The sequence below is a fragment of the Neoarius graeffei genome, chromosome 3 (genome assembly GCF_027579695.1).
Source record: "Neoarius graeffei isolate fNeoGra1 chromosome 3, fNeoGra1.pri, whole genome shotgun sequence".
NCBI lineage: Eukaryota > Metazoa > Chordata > Actinopteri > Siluriformes > Ariidae > Neoarius > Neoarius graeffei.
The window spans coordinates 107,226,335-107,253,989 of record NC_083571.1 but is presented as its reverse complement, the minus strand read 5'-3'; the positions used below and the strand labels follow the sequence as shown (position 1 = coordinate 107,253,989).

General features: G+C 42.1%; 1 protein-coding gene across 1 annotated transcript in view; it reads left to right on the top strand.

Annotated features, from left to right (window-relative positions):
* The window catches only part of fut8b (fucosyltransferase 8b (alpha (1,6) fucosyltransferase)), a 236,060-nt gene that overhangs the window by 57,843 nt on the left and 150,562 nt on the right, over positions 1–27,655 (top strand). The window contains exon 3 of the mRNA XM_060915731.1: positions 17,795–17,960. Within this exon, the coding sequence (XP_060771714.1) occupies positions 17,795–17,960 (166 nt within the window). The remainder of the gene's footprint in view (positions 1–17,794; positions 17,961–27,655) is intronic.

Here is a 27,655-nt window from a genome sequence, read left to right as displayed (position 1 = left end):
GATTATCCAAATAAATACTTGGCCAAATTATATAACACGCAATAAACTTCCTCTAATGATTGAAATGAAAGAAAATGACTAAATTTCTGGTTATGTCATCAATCTCGGCTCAGACAGTAAATGGGCTCACGTTTTTCAGAGTGGGATTGAGGTAGGAGGATATTTTCTGTAGTTAAGCATGTTTCATTTACATTTCACAGTCACCACAGGCATACAGTGGTGCTTGAAAGTTTGTGAACCCTTTAGAATTTTCTATATTTCTGCATAAATATGACCTAAAACATCATCGGATTTTCACACAAGTCCTAAAAGTAGATAAAGAGAACCCAGTTAAACAAATTAGATAAAAATATTATACTTGGTAATTTATTTATTGAGGAAAATGATCCAATATTACATATCTGTGAGTGGCAAAAGTATGTGAACCTTTGCTTTCAGTATCTGGTGTGACCCCCTTGTGCAGCAATAACTGCAACTAAACATTTGCGGTAACTGTTGATCAGTCCTGCACACCGGCTTGGAGGAATTTTAGCCCGTTCCTCCGTACAGAACAGCTTCAACTCTGGGATGTTGGTGGGTTTCCTCACATGAACTGCTCGCTTCAGGTCCTTCCACAACATTTCGATTGGATTAAGGTCAGGACTTTGACTTGGCCATTCCAAAACATTAACTTTATTCTTCTTTAACCATTCTTTGGTAGAATGACTTGTATGCTTAGGGTTGCTGTCTTGCTGCATGACCCACCTTCTCTTGAGATTTAGTTCATGGACAGATGTCCTGACATTTTCCTTTAGAATTTGCTGGTATAATTCAGAATTCCTTGTTCCAACAATGATTGCAAACCATCCTGGCCCAGATGCAGCAAAACAGGCCCAAACCATGATACTACCACCACCATGTTTCACAGAAGGGATAAGGTTCTTATGTTGGAATGCAGTGCTTTCCTTTCTCCAAATATAACGCTTCTCATTTAAACCAAAAAGTTCTATTTTGATCTCATTTGTCCACAAAACATTTTCCAATAGCCTTCTGGCTTGTCCACATGATCTTTAGCAAACTGCAGATGAGCAGCAATGTTCTTTTTGGAGAGCAGTGGCTTTCTCCTTGCAACCCTGCCATGCACACCATTGTTGTTCAGTGTTCTCCTGATGGTGGACTCATGAACATTGGCTAATGTTAATGTGAGAGAGGTCTTCAGTTGCTTAGAAGTTACCTTGGGGTCCTTTGTGACCTCGCCGACTATTACACACCTTGCTCATGGAGTGATCTTTGTTGGTCAACCACTCCTGGGGAGGGGAACAATGGTCTTGAATTTCCTCCATTTGTACACAATCTGTCTGACTGTGGATTGGTGGAGTCCAAACTCTTTAGAGATGGTTTTGTAACCTTTTCCAGCCTGATGAGCATCAACAACGCTTTTTCTGAGGTCCTCAGAAATCTCCTTTGTTTGTGTCATGATACACTTCCACAAACATGTGTTGTGAAGATCAGACTTTGATAGATCCCTGTTCTTTAAATAAAACAGGGTGCCCACTCACACCTGATTGTCATCCCATTGAATGAAAACACCTGACTTTAATTTCACCTTCAAATTAACTGCTAATCCTAGAGGTTCACATACTTTTGCCACTCACAGATATGTAATATTGGATCATTTTCCTCAATAAATAAATGACCAAGTATAATATTTTTGTCTCATTTGTTTAACTGGGTTCTCTTTGTCTACTTTTAGGACTTGTGTGAAAATATGATGATGTTTTAGGTCATATTTATGCAGAAATATAGGAAATTCTAAAGGGTTCACAAACTTTCAAGCACCATTGTATTTGTGGTCGTGCCGTCAGTTTTGCGTAATCCTATGGCATCCTCCTTCTGGTGGCTTTTAGAAGAGTGTCATAGCAGTGGTCACACTTTCGGATATTTATGAAAATATAAATGTAAAAAAATCCCAGAACTTTGTTGTCAGTTGCCAGTGAATATGTCACATGATGCATTTTAAAGGCCTTTACACACTGGATATGACGCAAAATTGTGATAATAAAATGCAGAAAATTTTGTGTGAAGTTTTCGCACACAGAGTGTGCACACTGAAACCGATGTGATTTTTTTTATTTCGAATATGCAAAATATTTCACAGTTATTCGCCGAAGGTGAAGTGCATGTTGGTGAATAATAACCGAGATGAAGTCAAGGCTATTATTTAAATAATATTGTCTGGCATTGAGTGGTATATCACATATATTCCATTCAGCTAGCATGATAGTGAACAAGTCAAAGATGAATTCAATATCATGTTAGCTGAATGGAAGGAATATATCAAGTCAAGTCAAGTCAAGTTTATTTGTATGGCCCAGGGCTTTACATTAGCACCCGCCCACCCGCCAAATTTGTAAAATTCGGCTTTGGCGGGTAATGACTTTAGTCCCACTAGTCACTTTGGCGGGTGGTTTATTCTGTGGTATGACAATATATTTTAATTGCAGTTTTCTCTGAAGGCATCTGATATAATAAACGCATTGCAATGTGATATTACGCACCTACAACTCCCATGAGCACCTGCATAAACATTCTGACAACATGTTAGACTTATTTAGAACGTTCGTTAACGTCTCAGATAAAATCAATGATACGGTAACCTGCGGTTAATGAATGAAGCAACAAAGTTGCTGACGACTGACAAGCGCATGATGTGGTGGCATATACAGTAGCTGGAGTTTCAAACCCTGCTGCTCAGGGAAAAAGGGGCAGAGATGATCAGGGCCGGAGCAGCATTTTAAAATCACCGAGGTCCGTGATGCGCGAAGCGCGCACCAAAAAATTTTCGACATATTTAAATGAGAGGGGTGAATTACACATCACACAAGAGATCTATTCCTGAAATTACTTTTAATGGTGTTTGAACTGAATATCATCAGTTTTGAAAAAAAATCATGTATGTGGCAAGAGTAAGAATAATTTAAGCTTGTTTAATGGTTTGATCTGGCCCAAGCAATGAGGACAAAAGATACCCTAACCATGTAGCCTATGGAACTGAGATACATTAACAATCTGGCATCCATTACACCTACACACATACACAAAAAAAAACATTCTGGGGAAAAAAAAAATCAGTCTACACTACCATGTTTTAGGCAAAGTTATCCAAGGCAAACATAAGTTGAAACTTTCCACTCCATTGCTTTGGCTCATCAAATGATTTATTTTTAAAATCTCAAACAAGGTAGGCTACAACTGCGCTGCTTCAAAAATGTAAATTTAACAGCTTCATGAAAGTGCACTGACGGTTACCATGAAAACCCCGTGTCTTCTGCACTGCGTTCCTCCCCCGAGTTGTGCGCTCATTCGTTTTTGTGTTCTTGGTCTCAGAGCCGCGCGCACAAAACAGACACAGAAGACAGAATCAACGTTTAACATAATTAACAATGCACTTTTTTACGGAGACATTTTAATGTTCTTTATTTTTTTATCCAGTTGAATATTTAGCATACAAATGTATTTCCAGCTCTTAAAAATGACCGAGGTCTGGACCGTGGGGGCCTCAGAGCTAGCCTGGGCCTGCCCATCCTAAGCGTGACGCAACACGAGGGCCTGTTGCGAGCTTAGTCTGGCCAGGCAAGCTATCTACAGCAAGGGCGCAGATAGCACGGGGGACGGGGGGGACATGTCCCCCCCAGATTTATAGTGACCCCCATCTGTCCCCCCCACCCACCGTCCCTACGTAAGGCGCCACACATAGGTAGAAAAAGTGAGGATTAATGTTCCGTTAGTTAAACTAACTTACACTGCAGCACAAAGTTGAAATGGCAGCAGCAGCAGCCTTGTCAGTGATCAATCCACATTTTCCCCTTCTTGAATCGGTGTAGGCTGGAGCAGATCCTTGCAAAGTTGGGAAAGCAAGGTGTTCATTTTCCACGTAATTCTCGGTTAATAACACTGCACAGCTCATCCATTTGATAGCAGCGGTGTTTCTGCTGCGGTGCGTTCAGTTGTACTCGTAAGTTGGAAGTTTGAAGTCGGAAAAGCATTGAAATCCAGCATCTCCGTTGGGGTTTTCGTTTCATTTCATTAACTGGCCATTTTTTTCGAATCCCATGTTCCATGATGTCCCAGTTTTTAAACTGGGAAGCGCTCAGTTCTGAGGTTATGTTGCTCGGAGCTCCAAGTTCCGACTTCCAATGTAAACGTAACGCACCATCTCGACCCCGGGGTCCTAAGGGGAGCTGGGGACTTTGCCTGTCACGGTAACCATAGTGATCATAAACAACTGTCTAATGACTGAGCTGGTGATCTTTCTGCCACATTAAGCCAGAGAAGAGGGGGGGAAAAAATCACAGCGTTTGTTTCAAGAACCAAAAGATGTAAATATCCTCTGCCTGTTGCCTTTCCCAGATGTGACAAATACTTGTTTTGTAATGTTGAGCAGCTAGTCTGATAATAATAAGAAGGAATTTGGACTTACCTGAAGTAGGCTAAATGTAAAATAACAGCATTCTAGGCTGTAGGTGAATATCTTTTAATGTTGTTATTTTTATGTATAATGTTATTTTAGTAAGCAGCAACTGTTAACTGAAATTATGAGATTCAAGATGTTAACATTGTCCTCCTGGCCTGCAGGCAATCCCTGGTGGGGTCAACAATGAAAAAACAAAAAACAATTAGCTACAGCGTTTTTTCAAAAAACGAGCAATGTTGACCAGGTAGGCCTTTGTCTACCAATGTTCATTCAGTTAGAAAACTCACAATTCGAATGTATATTGAAGCTTCAGTACACACACACACACACATTATATATATATATATATATATATATATATATATATATATATATATATATATATATATATGCATTTACACAAAATGGAATCATTTGCTGACAGCTCAGTCCCCCCCAGTTCAAAAATCCTATCTGCGCCCCTGATCTACAGCTCTTCCAAGCTCCCGAAAAATCGGGAACCAATCAACTTTGAGCATCTCCAACGGCCCTGGGTAGAGGCGTGTTCAAGGCACTGACGTAGTAGAACTGCGACCGGAAGCCATAGATTGTTTACAGAATCTACGCCGGAAGCGCTTCATTCACGCTTCCGCATCTATTACGCATAGATGCTGTATTGAAAGCATTCAACGGGAAGTTCTCATTGAAAACGGAGCAAAGAGCAGCCCTGGAGGTGTTTATTGAAAGGAAGGACGTTTTCGCCTTGCTCCCGACCAGCTTCGGTAAGAGTTTAATCTACCAGTTAGCCCCGTCGCGTTGCATACGTCAGAGGAAAGAGTGATGTGATTGGTTTAAGCTTCGTCACAGCCTTTTCTGGCTTCGACCAGTAGCAAACTGAGGCATTTCAGGGAGGCAGGTCAACCACGGGCTCTGGGAAACGGTTTGGTTTAATAGCTTGGCCAGACCAAATGCTCGCAGAGCTTTGAAGTCGCGTTAGCCAGGCTACCTCAGAGCTGGCTGCGGCCATGGAGATGAACAAGACACTAATAGGAAGATAAGACAGTTCAATGGCAAATGGAAGTTCGGGTGAGATTGGCTAGTTGATAGCAAAACCGAAAATACCATGTACTGCGAAGACTGTAGAAAGTCTGGCAAAGACAGGCACCAGTAATTTTAAACTCGAAACTATAAAAGGACCACGAAAAGTAAAATGCACACATCGGTACTATAACATCAAAACCGGCAAAGACAGCTGGTTCACTACAGGACAGCATTGCTTCCAAGTCCCTGGCTGTCATGAAGTCAGCTGAGCTGGAGAGGATGGAGTTGCTGTTTAGAAACGTTCACGCGATTGTAAAGAAGTTGATCCCACCCCAGCTATCAACTTATGGCATGCTGGAAGCCTCAGGTCACAAAAAACATTTTTCATGGACCATTCAGACTCATCTGATGATTAGATTAGATTAGATTAGATTAGATTAGATAAAACTTTATTGATCCCTTTGGGCAAGTTCCCTCAGGAAATTAAGAAGATGCAAGCAAGGGGGCAGTTGCTGTTTTGGAGAATGTGGGCATCAATCCCACTACCTCTTACATGCTAAGCAAGCACGCTACCACTTGAGCTAATTCCCCTGAATGTAATGAGGACATTTAATGTCTCTCTCTACACATGTTCACACACACACTATTAATAGATAATACATAATATGCAAGGCGGCACGGTGGTGTAGTGGTTAGCGCTGTCGCCTCACAGCAAGAAGGTCCGGGTTCGAGCCCCGTGGCTGGCGAGGGCCTTTCTGTGTGGAGTTTGCATGTTCTCCCCGTGTCCGCGTGGGTTTCCTCCGGGTGCTCTGGTTTCCCCCACAGTCCAAAGACATGCAGGTTAGGTTAACTGGTGACTCTAAATTGAGCGTAGGTGTGAATGTGAGTGTGAATGGTTGTCTGTGTCTATGTGTCAGCCCTGTGATGACCTGGCGACTTGTCCAGGGTGTACCCCACCTTTCGCCCGTAGTCAGCTGGGATAGGCTCCAGCTTGCCTGCGACCCTGTAGAACAGGATAAAGCGGCTAGAGATAATGAGATGAGATGAGACATAATATGCATAATAATACACAATACTTACATATCAAAACATCAAATGTTTTTCAATGACAAATGTTTTGAATTGGACTTTTAATATTAGAATCAGTTCAGTTGTACTGAATGTTATTTTTCATATTATACGATATTTCATATTGTACGGGGCTTTGAGTTCAATAAACAGAATACTCTGTTTATATTTTTGTCTGAATTGGTTGCATGTTTTCATATAGGGATCTACCTTAACAGCACTGAGTACTTGAGTGCTACTGTAGAAATACATTATATGCTGCCATTCATAATTAAATCTAGATCTTCCGAACTTTAACATATCATGATGAAGAAAAAAATGCGATTTCCTGCCAATAAAATTGTGGCTAGTGAAAAGGCTGAATGGCTAGTGACTCGGGAAAACCACTAGCCACAGTGGCCGGTGAGCAAAAAAGTGATGGTGGCAAGGAAAAACTCCCTCAGATAACATGAGGAAGAAACCTCGAGAGGAACCAGACTCAAAAGGGAACCCATCCTCATTTGGGTGAGAACAGACAACGTGATTATAAATAACTTTCTTCTATAATTGTGTCCTGTAGAGTCACAAAGTATAACTGACTAACCAAGAAACTCATAGTTTTAACATGACGTCTGTTTTGTTGAAGTTATAAACTGCTCATTGATGGAAACTTGAGTGCAAAACTGTTCAAGACAACTGTAGTCCTAAAGTTAGCAAGTCAACTGTAGTCCTCAGACATACAGTAAATGTATTATGATAAGTGTCCAGAGCGTCTTCCAAGTGCGACTTTCGACTGTTCATATGGGGCCGTCCTTTACAAGAGTGATGTGATGAGACTCCAGCCAGACGTAGGGCATCAGGATGGATCAGGCAGGTCCGAGGAGCAGAAGAGGTCAGCATCTCGATCTCAGGATCGACATGTAACTCAGAGGTTTAGATGGGGGGACAGGTTGTTAGTTATACACAATGTCACCTAATGAGTAAGAACAGGATACGTTTTGTTCTGAGTGCAAGCAGGGACTCCGGTAAAACTAACTATGACCGCATAACTAAAAGGGGAGAGCCCCTTTTGAAGGCGCCCCGGGACATAAAGCAGCCAGACACTACACCGGCAATGTGTATATCTGATATACCACAAAAAAAGCCAGCCAATATTATTATGATTAGTTCCATGCACATTCCTTTTGCGTGTTCAACGCATCTTTCTCTTTCACAATTTTCTCAAAATATTCCGTATTTAATGAAGCAAACCCGGTGGCTATGTTTATTTACTAATTGTCACAGTTGCTCACTAGTGTGGAAGTTTTACATCTCTGGCATGTGACGTCACGTTGTCTTGACAACCATGCTTTATCGTAAACTATATTCATCGCTCATTCTCCATTAAGTAGAGTGACATAATACACGTAGGATAAATCAAATCAAATCAAAGTCCTTCCCACGCCCAGTACCTGGTATTCCTAGGCAGTCTCCCACTCAAGTACTAACCAGGCCCAACTCTGGTATGGCGCATCAGGCGGCACCGATCTCCGTTTCCGTAGCCCTCGGCCTCTCGCCTATTACATAGCTAGGGTTACAGTGGGGGGCGAGTCCTCTGGTAACCATGAGAGTTTGACTCCCCGCTCACATCTGTATTGCAGCGTGCCTTGCCAGATGGTAGTAGGTACCATTTTTATGATGGTCTTCGGTATGACCCGACCGTGAATAGAACTCACGATCTCCCGATCGAGAGGCGGACACGCTACCACTAGGCCACTACACGTAGGATAAGCGATATGCTAACAATATTGCATGCTATCAAACCAAATGAATGAAACCTGCTAGAAGGGAACAGAACACATGCTTTTATTCCACCAATTCCATCAAAAACCTATCCTGTATGGATAATGAGTTCCAATATTCACTGAGCCTGAGGCAGATCATTGTTTTAGTATAAATACACAGGTGATTATTTCAAAAAAATAATAAAATCGTATTTAAAAAATAATTTATCTCAAACATCAAAAGCGGCATGCAAATGTAATAACGTCGTGCACAGTCCTGTGTCACTTATCTACGCCGACTCACATAAAATACTTTGTTTTGAAACGGTTAAAATAAATCCCAATCCCATGTTACCTTTGAATAGGTTCAGACCAAACTTCATAGCATCTTTAGTGCATTTAGGAACAGCATTTTCTTTCATCATTTGTAGTTCTTCCTCACTTCCCCACAGTTCAAAGACATGCAGTTAGGTTAACATAGGACAGCCTTGGGCTGAAGTGCCCAAGAGTGGCGGCGCATACGTATGCAGCAGCTTTGCTCTCCTGTGATGAACTACATTTCATTGTACATTTGTGCAGTGAGAATAAAGGCCTTCTCTCTCTCTCTCTCTCTCTCTTATGGTGACAAAGCGATCGGCCACCATTTTGCCGAGTCGCTCGAGGTGATTATTGAGAAATAGTCCAAATCTCTCGACCAATCAGCATGCTCGATTTCCTATCATCACCTGCATATTTATACTAAATGTGAATATTTTGCATTCTATTCTGAGCTTGTTTCATGCCTTGACTGTCAGTAGTCTCCTGGGTGAACGACGGGGTTGGGTAGTAGTGATAAAAACAATAATTATAGACGTGCTCTTAAGAAATAGAAAGTTTTGAATCCACCCGTTATTGGAATGGAGAATCAGATACTCAGTGTTAGTTTTTTTTTTAAATGCATGAGCTATTCGGTTTAGCTGAACAGCATCTAGCCCATAGTAAACGACATTGATTTACCATTTCGTTTTCATTTTACTGTATACTGTTATACATATAAAGCCTTGGTCACAACCGGCCGTACATGCTCCTACGGCTGGTCTACGTGCAAAAAACGCAAGAAACGCACAGAGGGCGCGCGTGAAATGCACGGAGGGCGCACGTGTGACGTGCTGATTTTCAAGCTGTAGACTGGCCGCAGACCGGCCGCAGAGGTTCTTTGTCATGCCAAACAAACTCTACGGGCGCTTACGTTTTTTTCAGGTTGCAAGACAAACTTACGGCCAACGTGCATCTTTGTCCATGAACAAAAAAAACGCAGCAATTTGGGAAACGCCAAAAATCGCACGGCCAAAAAAATCGTACGTCCAGTTGTGACCTAGGCTTAATGTAATATTTTATATTATAATCATCTCACTTTATGAATTGCAAAATAAAAAAAAAAAAACCAACAATCACTGAATGCCTTTGAACATACTGTCCATGTCTCAGAGATGATGTAAACAACCCTGCTAATGCCAGACATTTGGAAGCTTGTCAGTACTGACTGACTACTCGCAGTATAATACATCGGCTCTTTGTGGATAAGACTGAAGACCCTGCTTACAACCTCGTGGAAATCAGTGGAATGACAGTAACTCAGATGAGGGATTTCAGTGGGGGAATTTTAACTAATGAGGTTACTCAAGCAGTGTAACATTCTATCTTCAGCTTGAAGAACGTGAGCTTGCTACTTGTTTTTAACAACTATATTCAAAGTGCTCTAAAAGCAGGTAAAGGCTGGTGTAGTTACAGTAGTCGTTAATTGGTTTTGGTTGGCAAGTGTGTGTTTCGTGTATAGTGTCACCCAGGGCTTTGAACCAGAATTTTTTTCCTATTGGTTCGTTCCGAACAGAAACGGAATTTTAACGTTTCCGGTTTTGGGTTCCACCATTAAATAGACGTTCCCGAACCGGTTAGAACAAAAAAATTTCGTTCCCGGAACGGTTAATTACATTCTCTGTCAGCTGTTTAACAAATGGCTATAAAATTATGTCTCTGTCTCATCCAGCTTAAGCCAAATGTAGGCTAATTCTATTACAACCTTCATTAAATAAGACAAGAAATAATTCAAAACAATTATTATTTCAAATGTTGGCGATTTGGATTCTCAGTATGTCTTCCCATCTACACAAACAGAAAAAGTGCCAAAAATGAAAGAGAATTCGTTTAGTGTGTTACCAAAGGCTAGTCAGGCCCTATAGAGGGCTACCGCATGACGTCACCGCGCCGCGAGATTTTGTTAGGCGCCATATTGGAAGACCAAGTACACATCTATGCAAGTACATGCATACATAAAACAAACTACACCTGAAATGTAGCCAGGGCCGGTTCTGCCCTAATCTGGACCCAGGTACAACATCGCGCAACCCCCCCCCCCCCCCCCCCCCCAAAAAAAAAAAAAACAGTCTAAATCAGGACAACCATCACATAACTATAACTATAAACATTTTATATCAACTATTTTAACTAAATGGGCTATAATAAATAAGCCTGCAGGCAGCCACGGCGGGCTGCCTCAGAAAAGTAACCATTTGTCCTACCTTAAAACTCGTTTTGCATTTTCTGCCTCCTTTTTTGTATTTTCTTTCCTTTTCTGAAAACCCAATTTGTGTCCAGACATTTTGTTCTGCTACCAACGAACTAACTCGTCAGGTCTCGTCTCTCGAGCCCGCGATGATTCCCGTGGGAGGGGCAACAACTGATACATTTTTACAAACAGCCAATAGGGAGGTTGCAACGTTCAGGCTCTTCTTTGAGACGTGATAGTATTTTTTATTTTTTTATAGATAGGACAGTGTGGAGAGACAGGAAATGAGCAGGAGAGAGAGGGATCGGGAAATGACCTTGGGTCGGAATCGAACCCGGGTCCCCGGATTTATGGTATGGTGCCTTAGCCATCTGAGCCACGACACCCCGTGAGACATGATAGTAGTCCACCTTCCCGCTCTCTCCATTCAGTCAGCGACCGTCACACAGGAAGTGAACCCCAGCGGGTCATAGAAACTTGCGCAGGAGAAGAATGGCTTTTTTATTTGTAGGCTACGGAAACTTTGAGGAATGAAATAAAAACCGGTATTAACCGGTTACCATTATTTTTAATAAGCGTTTCTGTTCCGGAACATAAAAAATAATAAAGTTTCTGGTTTCGTTTCTGTTCCATGTGAAATAGAAAAAGTTCCCGGTTTTCGTTTTCGTTCCTTGAACCAGTTCAAAGCCCTGGTGTCACCGGGTAATGCTAACTTCCAGGGACTTTGGCCAGAGTGTGTGATAATCATCATGGGAGTTGTATCACACTGAAACTCATTTTGACGGTGAATTAGCTTTACTAAATTGATTCGAGGTGTGAACATCAGGGGCGTCACTAGGAATTAAGCTTTACTGGGGCACTGGCCCCCCGACACACACACAAAATGCCCCCCCTGCCCCGCCCCCCTGCACAATGCACCTTAACGTTCCTGTCCCCAATCTATGCAAAGTGGATAATTCTCATGCTCTCGTGGATGAAGTTATGCGAGAAATAGGTCAACAATTTTTATAGGTCAACAAAAAATTTATTGTTGGCATTTGGGCTTTTAATGCATGCTGATGCTAAACATGTCACCTCAACTCTCACGATTCACGAACTTAGCTGGTTAGTTATGACTGACTAGCACATAGCCTACAACCTTAAAGTGCTGATGACACGAACATGACTCTATGCAATTTCTTAAATAAACTATACAACATGGCAAACATGTTAGATTTCTGTTATAATTACGTGAAAAGAAGCTGTTGTTACGCAAATATCCAACTTTTAATTGCACAGCGCAAGAAAACTGGGTCCGTGGCTCGCGGCCATGCTGTGACGTCAGCGGAAGAACACGCTGCGGTTCACTGGCTGTTCTACTCAATGGAAATGGCGCATGAAAACGCCGGTGAACTCGAGTGCTAGCTCTTCCTCTGAACAAAAGAACAACCAAATACTGGTACTTTAAGCAGTGATCATGACGGCATGATTTTATCTGATTTTAAATAAATGAGATTGATAATAATGTGAATGTTCACAACTAGTACATACAAACTCTGCAGCTTCTGATTCAGCAGCTGCGTCATACTCCGCAAAAACATCAGCAAGAACCTACAATATAAATGGAAATGCAATACACTAAGCTCAAATGACTTTTGGAAAGTATAATTTCTAAATTTTTTCTACATATTCTTGAAGTCGGTCATCGGGGTACTTGCTACCGTTCCCTAACAACGCATGGCAAAGGGTAAAGTGTAGTGTTGCTACGAGTGCTTGCTAAAGCCTCCGGTGGAAGATCCTCGATGTGCTGATAAGACATACAGTTCTATATAACACACAAGTGTCACGATAATCACAAAACAGATGCAAATTGTTAAAATACCTAATTTTTAAGCAATCATGTGTTGATCTCTTCCGAATAGAATCTATGATAGCCTACCCTCTTTACCCTTTGCGTCTCGTTGCTAGGCGGCAGTTACATGAAAGCCGCAAGCTTTCACAAGCAAATACCTGACTGATATCACGCCGACTTTATGATTACATTTATGATTATCATGAATGTGTACTCTATGATGTGTACTCTATGAGCGCTCTGGAGCGAGTCACTTCCAAGATGGCCGCGCAGACCGCATGGTTACTATTTTTAGCATCATGTCGGAGCACTCTATAGCTCTACGTACCTTTATCTTATGTCGTTTCTCAACACATGTTCTGACAGGAGGACTGTCTTTGGAGGAGTCGCCTTGTCCCAGGCGACTGCTGGATCCGGCATAGCTACTAGTAGACCCCCTCCGGAATACTGTAGGCACTGCTGATGGTAGCAACACACGTTTGTGCTGAACTGCACACCCAAGAGATTCTTTTAAGCTGGGAAGGGTGTCAAAACAATCCAAATCGAAGTGTTCAGAGCACAGGACGGATGTTGGTGAGGGCTCCCACTTGTCACGAGTGCGCCTGACTTGCTTCACCCACTTCGCATGGAGCTCGGGATCTCTGGGAAACTTGAATAAACTTACCCCATCCTTGTGGGTTTTGGAGCAAAAGCTGGCAACACAACGCGAAGGCATAATAACTAATATATTAGTGCTGTCAAAAATGTCGCGTTATTAACGCGTTAACTTGACTCAATTTTAACGGCGATAATTTTTTTATCGCGAGATTAACGCTCTGTGACATGATGCCACGCCCCGCACAGCCAGAGTCCTCTGCCCTCCCCCGAAGAGCCACGGTGCTCGGCTTAGGTTTCGTTTTCTCATCGGCGGCTCCAGCCCGACTTTGCAGTGGCTGTGACAAGACGTGTTATGCTCTGCAATAAAAAAAAAAAACATTGGTACAACCAGTGTTCGAACTATGCCGATATTTTCGGGGGGTCCCTTTTTTCCCCTTGGGGGGGTGCTTGCGCTTGTCTCAGAGTGCGGCTCTCCATCGCGCGCTCACTTCGGATATGCAAATGCTTCCCGTTACACACGATTGCTATGTCAATGAACATCATTTTGCCAATATTTTAGAGACCCCCCAACATTTCCCAAATCATGTTTTCAAGGCATCTCATGTCTGTTTCAGGGGATCTCGGATCCCCCGAGTACCCCCGTATTTCGAACGGTGAGCAAGCCCATTCACTTTTTTATGCTGATAAGAGAATCACATGGTTTTTCATGTGACAAAAATGTGCAATTAAATTGCGATTAATCGCGAGTTAACTATGACAGTCGCGACATTAATCGCGATTAAATATTTTAATCGCTTGACAGCACTAATATATATATATATATAATGTATAATAATAATACTAATAATGATAAACTGAACACCTGTCGCATCAACAACAAACTGGTAAGTTAGGAGGAAGGTTCTTTCGCTGACGTCATATAGCTCCTCCTCCTTCGTCTCCTGGGTGCTGCAGCCCCGTCAAATTTGCCCAAATAGCCGCGTTTTTTATCATAACTTGTAAAATAGGCGCCTTCGTGAATTAATATATGGATCATCGGGAATTACAGCGGCACGGTGGTGTAGTGGTTAGCGCTGTCGCCTCACAGCAAGAAGGTCCTGGGTTCGAGCCCCAGGGCCGGCGAGGGCCTTTCTGTGTGGAGTTTGCATGTTGTCCGCGTGGGTTTCCTCCGGGTGCTCCGGTTTCCCCCACAGTCCAAAGACATGCAGGTTAGGTTAACTGGTGACTCTAAATTGACCGTAGGTGTGAATGTGAGTGTGAATGGTTGTCTGTGTCTATGTGTCAGCCCTGTGATGACCTGGCGACTTGTCCAGGGTGTACCCCGCCTTTCGCCCGTAGTCAGCTGGGATAGGCTCCAGCTTGCCTGCGACCCTGTAGAAGGATAAAGCGGCTAGAGATAATGAGATGAGATGAGATCGGGAATTACTTTTTATGTTATAAAACATCGCCAAAGATGTCAAAAACGTGTCATCAGCCCTTTAATCTTACCTCTCTCACCCTCCTCCTCATCTGTCACTGTTTCCCTGCCCCTGTCTCTGCTTCGTGAGAAGAATTGTCTGATATCCATCTGGAAAAGTAATTTAATATCGTTTAATTCGATGTAGTTTAATGGGTTTGTTAGAATATGGTTTGCTTAGTTTTGTTGCAAAAGCTTCGCGCTACCTTAACTCATCCAGAGCCCGTTCTCTGACTCATCCAAAGAGTAGACTCATCTCTCCAGTAGGCTAAATGGACTCATGGCACGCCGCACGCACGCTATGTTTACAGTGAGAATCTCCCAGACCAATCAGAAAATTAGTTAGAAAGAAGAGGCGATAGAAGTTTGAAACACACTCTGTCCTACAACTTACAGTAGATAAATGATCTGCCAAAGAAACTGGTTTGTTACGAAAATCTTTGAACATTTTCTTACTGGGGCACAGCTGATTTTTACTGGGGCACGTGCCCCAGTAAAAAAGGCCTAGTGACGCCCCTGGTGAACATGTGTGTGCCTTGTGACAGACTGGCATCCCAACCAGGGTGTATTCCTGCCTCAAACCCAGTGATCAGGGGATAGACTTCAAATCCACTGTGACCCTGACCAGGATACAGTGTCTTGCAAAAGTATTCATCCTGATTGGTATTTGTCCTGTTCTGTTGCATTACAAGCTAGAATTAAAATGGATTTTTGGAGGGTGAGCACCATTTGATTTACACAACACGCCTACCACTTTAAAGGCACAAATTGTTGTTTTATTGTGACACAAACAATAATTAAGATGAAAAAAAAAACACAAATCTGGAGTGTGCATAGGTATTCACCCCTTTTCATATGAAACCCCTAAATAAGAGCTGGTCCAACCAATTCATTTCATAAGTCACATAATTAGTTGATTAAGATCCACCTGTGTGCAATCAAAGTGTCACATGATCTGTCACATGATGTCTGGATAAATCAACCTGTTCTGGAAGGACCCTGACTCTGCAACACTACTAAGCAAACAACATGGAAACCAAGGAGCCTCCAAACAGGTAAGAGACAAAGTTGTGGAGAAGTATAGATCAGGGTTGGGTTATAAAAAATATCCCAAACTTTGAATATCCTACAGAGCACCATTAAATCCATTATAGCAAAATGGAAAGAATGTGGCACCACTACAAACCTGACAAGAGAAGGCCGCCCACAAAAACTCACAGACCGGGCAAGGAGGGCATTAATCAGAGATGCAACAAAGCCACCAAAGATAACACTGAAGGAGCTGCAAAAATAGGACCACTTTAAGCTGTACACTCCACAGAGTGGGGCTTTATGGAAGAATGCCCAGAAAAAAAGTAATTGCTTAAGGAAACACGTTTGGAGTTTGCCCAACAGCATGTGTCAGACTCCCCAAACACATGGAAGAAGATTCTCTGGTCAAATGAGACTAAAATTGATCTTTTTAGCCATCATGGGAAATGCCATGCATGGCGCAAACCCAACACCCTGAGAACACCATTCCTACAGTGAAGCATGGTGGTGGCAGCATCATGTTGTGGTGATGTTTTTCATCTGCAGGGACAGGAAAGCTGGTCAGGACTGAAGGAAAGATGGATGGCACTAAATACAGGGCAGTTCTGGAGGAAAACCTGTTTGAGTCAGCCAGAGGTTTGAGACTGGGATGAAGGTTCACGTTCCAGCAGGACAATGACCCTAAACATACTGCTAAAGCTACACTGGAGTGGTTTAAAGGGAAACATTTAAATGTCTTGGAATGGCCTAGTCAATGCCCAGACCTCAATCCAATTGAGAATCTGTGGCATAACTTGAAGATTGCTGTACACCAACGCAACCCATCTAACATGAAGGAGTTAGAGCAGTTTGGGCAAAAATCCCAGGGGCTAGATGTGCTAAGCATCTATTAAGAGACATACCCCATGAGATTTGCAGCTGTAATTGCAGCAAAAGATATTGACTTTTTTTTGGGGGGGTGAATACCTATGCACACTCCAGATTTCTGTTTTTTCATCCTAATTATTGTTTATGTCACAATACAACAACAGTATTCACCTTTAAAGTGGTAGGCATGTTGTGTCAATCAAATGGTGCTAACCCTCCAAAAATCCATTTTAATTCCAGCTTGTAATATAACAAAACTGCACAAACACCAAGGGGGATGAATACTTTTGCAAGACACCATGAAGTGATTGCTACAGTCAGCATAGTCCAGCAATATCAGCATCCTAATTCTTAACATCTCATCTCATCTCATTATCTCTAGCCGCTTTATCCTGTTCTACAGGGTCGCAGGCAAGCTGGAGCCTATCCCAGCTGACTACGGGCGAAAGGTGGGGTACACCCTGGACAAGTCGCCAGGTCATCACAGGGCTGACACATAGACACAGACAACCATTCACACTCACATTCACACCTACGGTCAATTTAGAGTCACCAGTTAACCTAACCTTTGGACTGTGGGGGAAACCGGAGCACCCGGAGGAAACCCACGCAGACATGGGGAGAACATGCAAACTCCGCATAGAAAGGCCCTCGCCAGCCACGGGGCTCGAATCCGGATCTTCTTGCTGTGAGGCAACAGCGCTAACCACTACACCACCGTGCCGCCCTATGGTTGTTTGTTTCTTATGCAATCTTCGTGCCGACCACAACCATGTCCTGAGGTAAACCAGTAAATTAGCAAGGGATAGTGGATAAACAGATGCCAAAAGCACTGCATCATGCCACTGGAAGTAAGTAGAGTGCTGTGCCTGTCAGGGTTCGGATAAAAGACTGCTCAGTGACACAGTGGTCTTCAAACTACAGTATGTTGTCACTGAAGTGGATGATTATTATGAAAGACATAATGAATTGAGTTGTGCAAAGATGATAAGCCACAATAACAGGTTCCTAACTACACATTTCCAGACTAATTGATGGCATTAGGGACATGTGTGCAATCAAAGCAAGAACTAAGCGAATCAGGACAAGACGTCAGACCTCAGAAGGAACAGCGTTTTAATATAGAGTGTGAAATTAATATTAATTGCTGCTCTCTTTCTCTATCGCTCATCCCCTCCTGCAGTAGGCCCGGGCCGTGTGCAAGAGGACTACAGGAGGAAGGTGGAGAGAGGTGTGAGGGAGTTTTGGTATTTTTTGCACAGCGAGGTGAAGAAGCTGAGCCACGTCGATCCAGCTGTACTGCAAATGCACACGGAGACGCTGCTGCGTGATCTCGGCCACCAACAGAGGTTTTCACACACACACACACACACACGCGCATAAATGTATGACTCATTTCCCCTCATAAACTGTCACAACATTTAAACCTGGCACAGTTTTCAAAACCCTGCTCTTTTTGTTTTCACTACATACTACAGCTCCAACTCATAGTGTGCCAGCAGATATTAATATGAATGTAAGAGCGTATGTTATCTACAGTGTCTTGAAAAGGTATTCATCCCCCTTGGTGTTTGTCCTGTTTTGTCGCATTACAAGCTGGAATTGAAATGGATTTTGGGAGGGTTACCGCCATTTGATTTACACAACATGCCTACCACTTTAAAGGTGATTCTCTTTTTTTTTTTTTAATTGTAACACAAACAATAATTAAGATGAAAAAACAGAAATCTGGAGTGTGCAGAGGTATTCACCCCCAAGTCAATACTTTGCAGAGCCACCTTTTGCTGCAATTACAGCTGCAAGTCTCTTAGGATATGTCTCTATTAGCTTAGCACATCTAGCCACTGGGATTTTTGCCCATTCCTCAAGGCAAAACTGTTCCAACTCCTTCAAGTTAGTCGGGTTGTGTTGGTGTACAGCAATCTTCAAGTTATGCCACAGATTCTCAATTGGATTGAGGTCTGGGCTTTGATTAGGCCATTCCAAGACATTTAAACGTTTCCCTTTAAACCACTCCAGTGTAGCTTTAGCAGTATGTTTAGGGTCATTGTCCTGCTGGAACGTGAACCTTCATCCCAGTCTCAAACCTCTGGCTGACCCAAACAGGTTTTCCTCCAGAATTGCCCTGTATTTAGTGCCATCCATCTTTCCTTCAGTCCTGACCAGCTTTCCTGTCCCTGCAGATGATAAACATCCCCACAGCATGATGCTGCCACCACCATGCTTCACTGTAGGAATGGTGTTCTCAGGGTGTTGGGTTTGTGCCACACATGGCATTTCCCATGATGGCCAAAGAGATCAATTTTAGTTTCATTTGACCAGAGAATCTTCTTCCATGTGTTTGGGGAGTCTGCCACATGCTGCTGGGCAAACTCCAAATGTGTTTCCTTAAGCAATTACTTTTTTTTCTGGCCACTCTTCCAATAAAGCCCCGCTCTGTGGAGTGTCCGGCTTAAAGTGGTCCTATGGACAGATACTCCCATCTCCGCTGTGGATCTTTGCAGCTCCTTCAGCATTAGCGTTGGTGTCTTTGTTGCATCTCTGATTAATGCCCTCCTTGCCCGGTCTGTGAGTTTTGGTGGGTGGCCTTCTCTTGTCAGGTTTGTATTGGTGCCATATTCTTTCCATTTTGCTATAATGGATTTAATGGTGCTCTGTGGGATATTCAAAGTTTGGGATATTTTTTTATAACCCAACCCTGATCTATACTTCTCCACAACTTTGTCTCTGACCTGTTTGGAGGCTCCTTGGTTTTCATGTTGCTTGCTTAGTAGAGTTGCAGAGTCAGGGTCCTTCCAGAACAGGTTCATTTATCCAGACATGTGACAGATCATGTGACACTTTGACTGCACACAGGTGGATCTTAATCAACTAATTATGTGACTTATGAAGTGAATTGGTTGGAGCAGCTCTTATTTAGGGGTTTCATGTGAAAGGTGGTGAATACCTATGCACACTCCAGATTTCTGTTTTTTTCATCTTAATTATTATTTTTTGTGTCACGATAAAACAACAATTTTCACCTTAAAATGGTAGGCATGTTGTGTAAATCAAATAGTGCTAACCCTCCAAAAATCCATTTTAATTCCAGCTTGTAATGCGACAAAACAGGACAAACACCAAGGGATGAATACTTTTTCAAGGCACTGTACTTAAAGTTGTGGTGTAAATGTAACATTTGTTGCCTCAGCAGCACTGAAATCTAGCTGACAAAACAAAACTATAAATTGTTTCTCATCACCACAAACATCTCTGTTTATCCAGATCAGGACATCATGTTGGGAACAATTGAAATATTTTGTTTTTGAATTTAATATTTACTAAGGTCAAAATAAAGAGAGAGAGAGAGAGAGAGAGAGAGAGCTCATTGTGAAACACCATAAACGCCCAATACCTTTATATTTGGATTTTAGTTCTAGCGTTTTGTTGCTCCAGAAAATCATTATTCATAGCAGTGATGGCAGAACCAATTTTCCCCAGAGGATATTGTATATTACACCAGTGGGGAGCAGACAGGGAGGTACTCGAGGGAAATTGGCGGTTTTATTAGGCATATTATTTATTCATGCCGAATATTGTTCTTTGAATTAATACTGAACCTAAACCTGAAAGTGGCCTAATTCACAGGATTAGCAAGACTGGTCAACTGCATGTTCTTCCAGTGAACGACTCAACAATTAGATGGGTTTCAGTGCGATTGTTGCCATGATCACTTACGCCCACTGTATGCTATAAATAATTGCTTTAAAGTGATTAACCAGGAATGAAATTCCGGGGTTATGCAATGTCATCATTATACATTAATACAAGCTGTTCTACATGAAAAAATGAAGTGGACTTTAACTTAAAAAACATGTTAAAGTTGTAACATCAGTCCATTAAACCATTTCCCTGGGTGTAGCCAAAGTGGATTAGCCAGAGACATGGATGTATTAGGAGACAAAAATGAGGGTGGTGCTGCGTGACGTAGGATTCTGCATGACAGCATACCATGCCACGCATCAAACAGATAGAAGATCTCATCTCATCTCATTATCTCTAGCCGCTTTATCCTGTCCTACAGGGTCACAGGCAAGCTGGAGCCTATCCCAGCTGACTACGGGCGAAAGGCGGGGTACACCCTGGACAAGTCGCCAGGTCATCACAGGGCTGACACTTAGGCTACATCCACACGACAACGGCAACGAGATTTTTTTTTTTTAAATATCGCATCCACATGGGCAACGGATCAGTTAAATTTCAGGTCCATATGGCAACGCAACGCTTGCTGAAAACGATGCAATACACATGCCACACCTCTAGGTGCGCTGTAAGACGGTCCCATCGGAGACACCAGAACAATAGAAGTAGACGCATGCGCATAACTGCGCATGCGCACAGTGACTATCCCTGTCACTGTCACACGCACACACTTTCTCACTCCCTATCTTATGGCTATAGTCCCTTTAAATCACGTGCTCGTTTTTTGAATGGAGACCCGGAAAGAGGAATGAACGGCCCTTTTTGAGGAATGTATTGTCGGACTTAAACCAACATCTGAAGAGGTGAGATCGCTCCTTTTCTTTCCCTATTTTTGCTGGCGGGATTGACTCTGCCCTAAGGGCTATTCTCTCTCTCTCTCTCTCTCTCTCTCTCTCTCTCACTTTGCACCATTACACAATAAATATTCACAGTGAAAATATTTTGTAAGCGAATTTCATCAACCAAGTTATAGGATTTGTTGACAACTCGCATCGAGTTCATTACACTTCTACCCGGCGTGAAGCACATGTGGTTGTGACGTCATTGTAAACAAATCCGTTCTACTCATCCAGACGACTTCGCAACGGCTCTGTTGCCAGATTTTTTTCACTCTGGAACCCGTTCTCAAAAGATTTCATTTTGGGGCACCCAAAACGCCGGTGCCGTGTGGACACCAGGCCGAAACGATAAACAATTTTATCAGATTCACCTGAATCCATTGCCGTGTGGACAAGGCCATAGACACAAACAACCATTCACACTCACGTTCACACCTACAGTCAATTTAGAGTCACCAGTTAACCTAACCTGCATGTCTTTGGACTGTGGGGGAAACCGGAGCACCTGGAGGAAACCCACGCGGACACGGGGAGAACACGCAAACTCCGCACAGAAAGGCCCTCGCCGGCCACAGGGCTCGAACCCGTATATATATATATATATATATATACAGACTTATATATATATATATATATATATATATATATATATATATATATATATATATATATAATTTTCTAATACTACATTGGCATAATTTTTGTGGAGAAATGCAAACAAATTGACCGAGAAGTCACGCTAGACCATAATATTATACTATAGTCTAGTTGTCACAACAGTTGCACTCCAAACTGACTCGTGCATGCGCCGCAAATGACACACACTTGCATGGGATTAAAGTGCAATCAGCACGCCTAAATAAGGACTCAGGATGCAGACTTACTTTGTAAAGTATTGCAATGTTGTGACACATTACCGAGCCTTGTTTCCTGACTGATTTCCTGGTTTCTGTTTTTCCTGTTCCTCGTTTTTGACCCTGCTTCTGTCTTTGATATTCTGTTTGTGCCTCACTTGACCTTTTGCTTGTTTTGGACTGTTTGCCTTTTTGCACTTTTCTTTATAATAAAGATCTTTGGCACTGACACCCATCTCCAACTATCCCTTACATAATACTTCACCCCACTGACACTAGTACAGCATGCACTTGTACACATCTGCTGTGCTCGTGGAAAATGACATGTACAATGGAGTTATGGCAGCCTCCCTGACAAAAATAGTCCTGTCTATTTTCATCACTTTAGTGGTGATATTGTTAAGAACAGCTCAGCTGACTTCAATGACTCACAGGATGGCAGACAGAGCCAATGATCCTCTTGGCTGCTAACACAGTTCACACCCAGCCTCCAGTGAGCCTAACACCTACAGGATGGCTGAGAGGGTCAACGACCCATGTGACCTCAACGACTCTCCTTAGGCTTGCTTTTGGTCCACTAGAGCATAAATACCTGGAACTCCCCACTCGTCAGACAGAACCGAAGAAGCCTTTCGGATGAGAGGTGAAACGTCTTCAAGAATTTCAAGCAAGTCCAGTTGCCTTCTTTAGCACCTATGGTTTATGATGACCTGGATAACTGAGAACCTTCACAGACATGAAGAATAAATTCAAATGCAGCTTTTTAATTTAATTTAATTTAATTTAAATTTTTCATAAAGGACAAACATAAAGACTGACTTTTAGCTCAAGTTGTTTCTTTGCAAGATATTTCCTTTCAAAGGAATAGCTCAGTTACAACATTATTGTTGTTCTGAAAGACAAAGGTCCATCCAGCCATCCATTATCTGTAGCTGCTTATCCTGTTCTACAGGGTCGCAGGCAAGCTGGAGCCTATCCCAGCTGACTACGGGCGAGAGGCAGGATACACCCTGGACAAGTTGCCAGATCATCTCAGGGCTGACAAACAACCATTCACACTCAGTCAATTTAGAGCCACCAATTAACCAAACCTGCATGTCTTTGGACTGTGGGGGAAACTGGAGCACCTGGAGGAAACCCACGCAGACACGGGTAGAACATGCAAACTCCACACAGAAAGGCCCTCGCCGGCCACGGGGCTCAAACCCAGAATCTTCTTGCTGTGAGGCAACAGTGCTCACCATTACACCACCGTGCCACCCTCATGTCAACCCTGTTTGGATATTTCAAAACTGGCCTTATTCTGAATTTATCAGTTTCTGATTAAGACGTGTAGAATATGTTGATATTATTCAAGTTTTAGGAGCATTCTAAGCCACAACCTAATGGTTAGAGAAGCAGCTTTGGGACCAAAAGGTCACCGGTTTGATTCTCTGAACCAGCAGGAAAGGCTGAAGTACCCTTGAGCAAGGCACCTCACCCCCAACTGCTCCCCAGGCTGCTCTGGGTATGTTGTATGTCGCTCTGGATAAAAGCGTCTGCTAAATGCCAATAATTTAAAGGAGAACTGAAGTCATTTTTAAACTTGCTTTATTTCTTAATGAACCCGTTATTCAATTACGTTTTCGGTTTTAGTAACCTTATATCGTGACTTGTATTGGCAACTAATTGCAATTAAATATTATACTTATCAGCCTATTCGGTTTTTAGCCATGTTGAATTTAGTTCGTTTGGTCCACGGCAGGCGTCGCTTATCCACGCGATCTTCACGAGACTTGTGCGAGACTTCGAAACGTGAAGTGTCAGCCAGGTGTCAGTGCCGCCATTTTGAAAACTGTTTTCCAAATGAAATATTGCACAAAAACGAGTTTAAATGACGATTACTGCCTACTTTTGTCAAACTTTCCTGATTGATTGCTATCAAAACAAACAAAACTTCCGGCTTGATTACATCAGCATTCGAAAGAGGGTGCGTGCGCATGTTTTGACAACGTTGGCAGATGTCGGTCACTTTGATTTCCGCTGTACATTTCATTTCCGACCTACGATGTCTCGCACAGGTCTCAACGAATCTCGTTTACGGCCATTGCTTTGACATATGGACTGATATATTACAGAGCATATTTCAAACACTCATAACTTGCAATAGCAGCGACAAAATAGCGATCAAAAATGTGTTCCTATATTTAATAAAATGAGATAAATAGAATTTTGATCATAAAAAATTTGCCTTCAGTTCTCCTTTAATGCATACAGTGCATTCTGAATATGCGTCTCATTTGGAGTTTTTATGGCAGTTTACAACACATGGCCTTTTGTCTGTTTGCGGTTATTTCTGTGCATTGTATTCAAACTAATTAGACAATCTGAGTATGCACAGCTGCATCTAAACAGGAACATTCGTGGAATATTCATTCATTTTCATTAGCCACGTAAACAGCTTAGTAGGAGTGTTGTCTTTTTCTGAATTAAGGCAAAAACTGGGATATTTTGTGCATATAAACGTAGTGATGGTGCTGCAAGAAGCTCAGGCTAATCAAACAGCGAATGAAAACCAGATTCTTTGGAAAAATGCATCTAAACTAATGAGGAAATAGAATGGTGAAATAGGAACAGAATTTATTTTACGACCTTTACAGCAAGTTAAAATAGGCTTGACAGCACGTTGCTGCGCTGATGAACCTCCCATACATTTGTACTGGAAAACAGCATGTTTTTGTCTGGCCTTTAAAGACATTTAAAAGTGTTTAATCTACATAAAACTATTGTTGATTCAAGAACATATTTACAGAATATATTGTTAATTTTGTGATGCATTGTGATGAGCTTTTACTTTACACATTTTTTTTTTTTTTTACAACCCCGATTCCAAAAAAGTTGGGACAAAGTACAGAATTGTAAATAAAAACAGAATGCAATAATTTACAAATCTCAAACACTGATATTGTATTCACAATAGAACATAGACAACATATCAAATGTCGAAAGTGAGATATTTTGAAATTTCATGCCAAATATTGGCTCATTTGAAATTTCATGACAGCAACACATCTCAAAAAAGTTGGGACAGGGGCAATAAGAGGCTGGAAAAGTTAAAGGTACAAAAAAGGGACAGCTGGAGGACCAAATTGCAACTCATTAGGTCAATTGGCAATAGGTCATTAACATGACTGGGTATAAAAAGAGCATCTTGGAGTGGCAGCGGCTCTCAGAAGTAAAGATGGGAAGAGGATCACCAATCCCCCTAATTCTGCACCGACAAATAGTGGAGCAATATCAGAAAGGAGTTCGACAGTGTAAAATTGCAAAGAGTTTGAACATATCATCATCTACAGTGCATAATATCATCAAAAGATTCAGAGAATCTGGAAGAATCTCTGTGCGTAAGGGTCAAGGCCGGAAAACCATACTGGGTGCCCGTGATCTTCGGGCCCTTAGACGGCACTGCATCACATACAGGCATGCTTCTGTATTGGAAATCACAAAATGGGCTCAGGAATATTTCCAGAGAACATTATCTGTGAACACAATTCACCGTGCCATCCGCCGTTGGCAGCTAAAACTCTATAGTTCAAAGAAGAAGCCGTATCTAAACACGATCCAAAAGCGCAGACGTCTTCTCTGGGCCAAGGCTCATTTAAAATGGACTGTGGCAAAGTGGAAAACTGTTCTCTGGTCAGATGAATCAAAATTTGAAGTTCTTTATGGAAATCAGGGACGCAGTGTCATTCGGACTAAAGAGGAGAAGGACGATCCAAGTTGTTATCAGCGCTCAGTTCAGAAGCCTGCATCTCTGATGGTATGGGGTTGCATTAGTGCGTGTGGCATGGGCAGCTTACACATCTGGAAAGATACCATCAATGCTGAAAGGTCTATCCAGGTTCTAGAGCAACATATGCTCCCATCCAGACGATGTCTCTTTCAGGGAAGACCTTGCATTTTCCAACATGATAATGCCAAACCACATACTGCATCAATTACAGCATCATGGCTGCGTAGAAGAAGGGTCCGGGTACTGAACTGGCCAGCCTGCAGTCCAGATCTTTCACCCATAGAAAACATTTGGCGCATCATAAAACGGAAGATACAACAAAAAAGACCTAAGACAGTTGAGCAACTAGAATCCTACATAAGACAAGAATGGGTTAACATTCCTATCCCTAAACTTGAGCAACTTGTCTCCTCAGTCCCCAGACGTTTACAGACTGTTGTAAAGAGAAAAGGGGATGTCTCACAGTGGGAAACATGGCCTTGTCCCAACTTTTTTGAGATGTGTTGTTGTCATGAAATTTAAAATTGCCTAATTTTTCTCTTTAAATGATACATATTCTCAGTTTAAACATTTGATATGTCATCTATGTTCTATTCTGAATAAAATATGGAATTTTGAAACTTCCACATCATTGCATTCCGTTTTTATTTACAATTTGTACTTTGTCCCAACTTTTTTGGAATCGGGGTTGTACATTATGCAACACAATGCACCAAATTCACAGGCGCCACCATCTTGGGTTTTTTAGTCATATTCATCACTGGTGCATGTGTTTTGTTGTACAGTGGTGCTTGAAAGTTTGTGAACCCTTTAGAATTTTCTATATTTCTGCATAAATATGACCAAAAACATCATCAGATTTTCACACAAGTCCTAAAAGTAGATAAAGAGAACCCAGTTAAACAAATGAGACAAAAATATTCTACTTGGTCATTTATTTATTGAGGAAAATGATCCAATATTACATATCTGTGAGTGGCAAAAGTATGGGAACCTCTAGGATTAGCAGTTAATTTGAAGGTGAAATTAGAGTCAGGTGTTTTCAATCAATGGGATGACAATCAGGTGTGAGTGGGCACCCTGTTTTATTTAAAGAACAGGGATCTATCAAAGTCTGATCTTCACAACACATGTTTGTGGAAGTGTATCAAGGCATGAACAAAGGAGATTTCTGAGGACCTCAGAAAAAGTGTTGTTGATGCTCATCAGGCTGGAAAAGGTTACAAAACCATGTCTAAAGAGTTTGGACTCCACCAATCCACAGTCGGACAGATTGTGTACAAATGGAGGAGATTCAAGACTATTGTTACCCTCCCCAGGAGTGGTCAACCAACAAAGATCACTCCAAGAGCAAGGCATGTAATAGTCGGCGAGGTCACAACGGACCCCAGGGTAACTTCTAAGCAACTGAAGGCCTCTCTCACATTGGCTAATGTAAATGTTCATGAGTCCACTATCAGGAGAACACTGAACAACAATGGTGTGCATGGCAGGGTTGCAAGGAGAAAGCCACTGCTCTCTAAAAAGAACATTGCTGCTCATCTGCAGTTTGCTAAAGATCACATGGACAAGCCAGAAGGCTGTTGGAAAAATGTTTTGTGGACAGATGAGACCAAAATAGAAATTTTTGGTTTAAATGAGAAGCGTTATGTTTGGAGAAAGGAAAACACTGCATTCCAGCATAAGAACCTTATCCCATCTGTGAAACATGGTGGTGGTAGTATCATGGTTTGGGCCTGTTTTGCTGCATCTGGGCCAGGACGGCTTGCCATCACTGATGGAAAAATTAATTCTGAATTATACCAGCGAATTCTCAAGGAAAATGTCAGGACATCTGT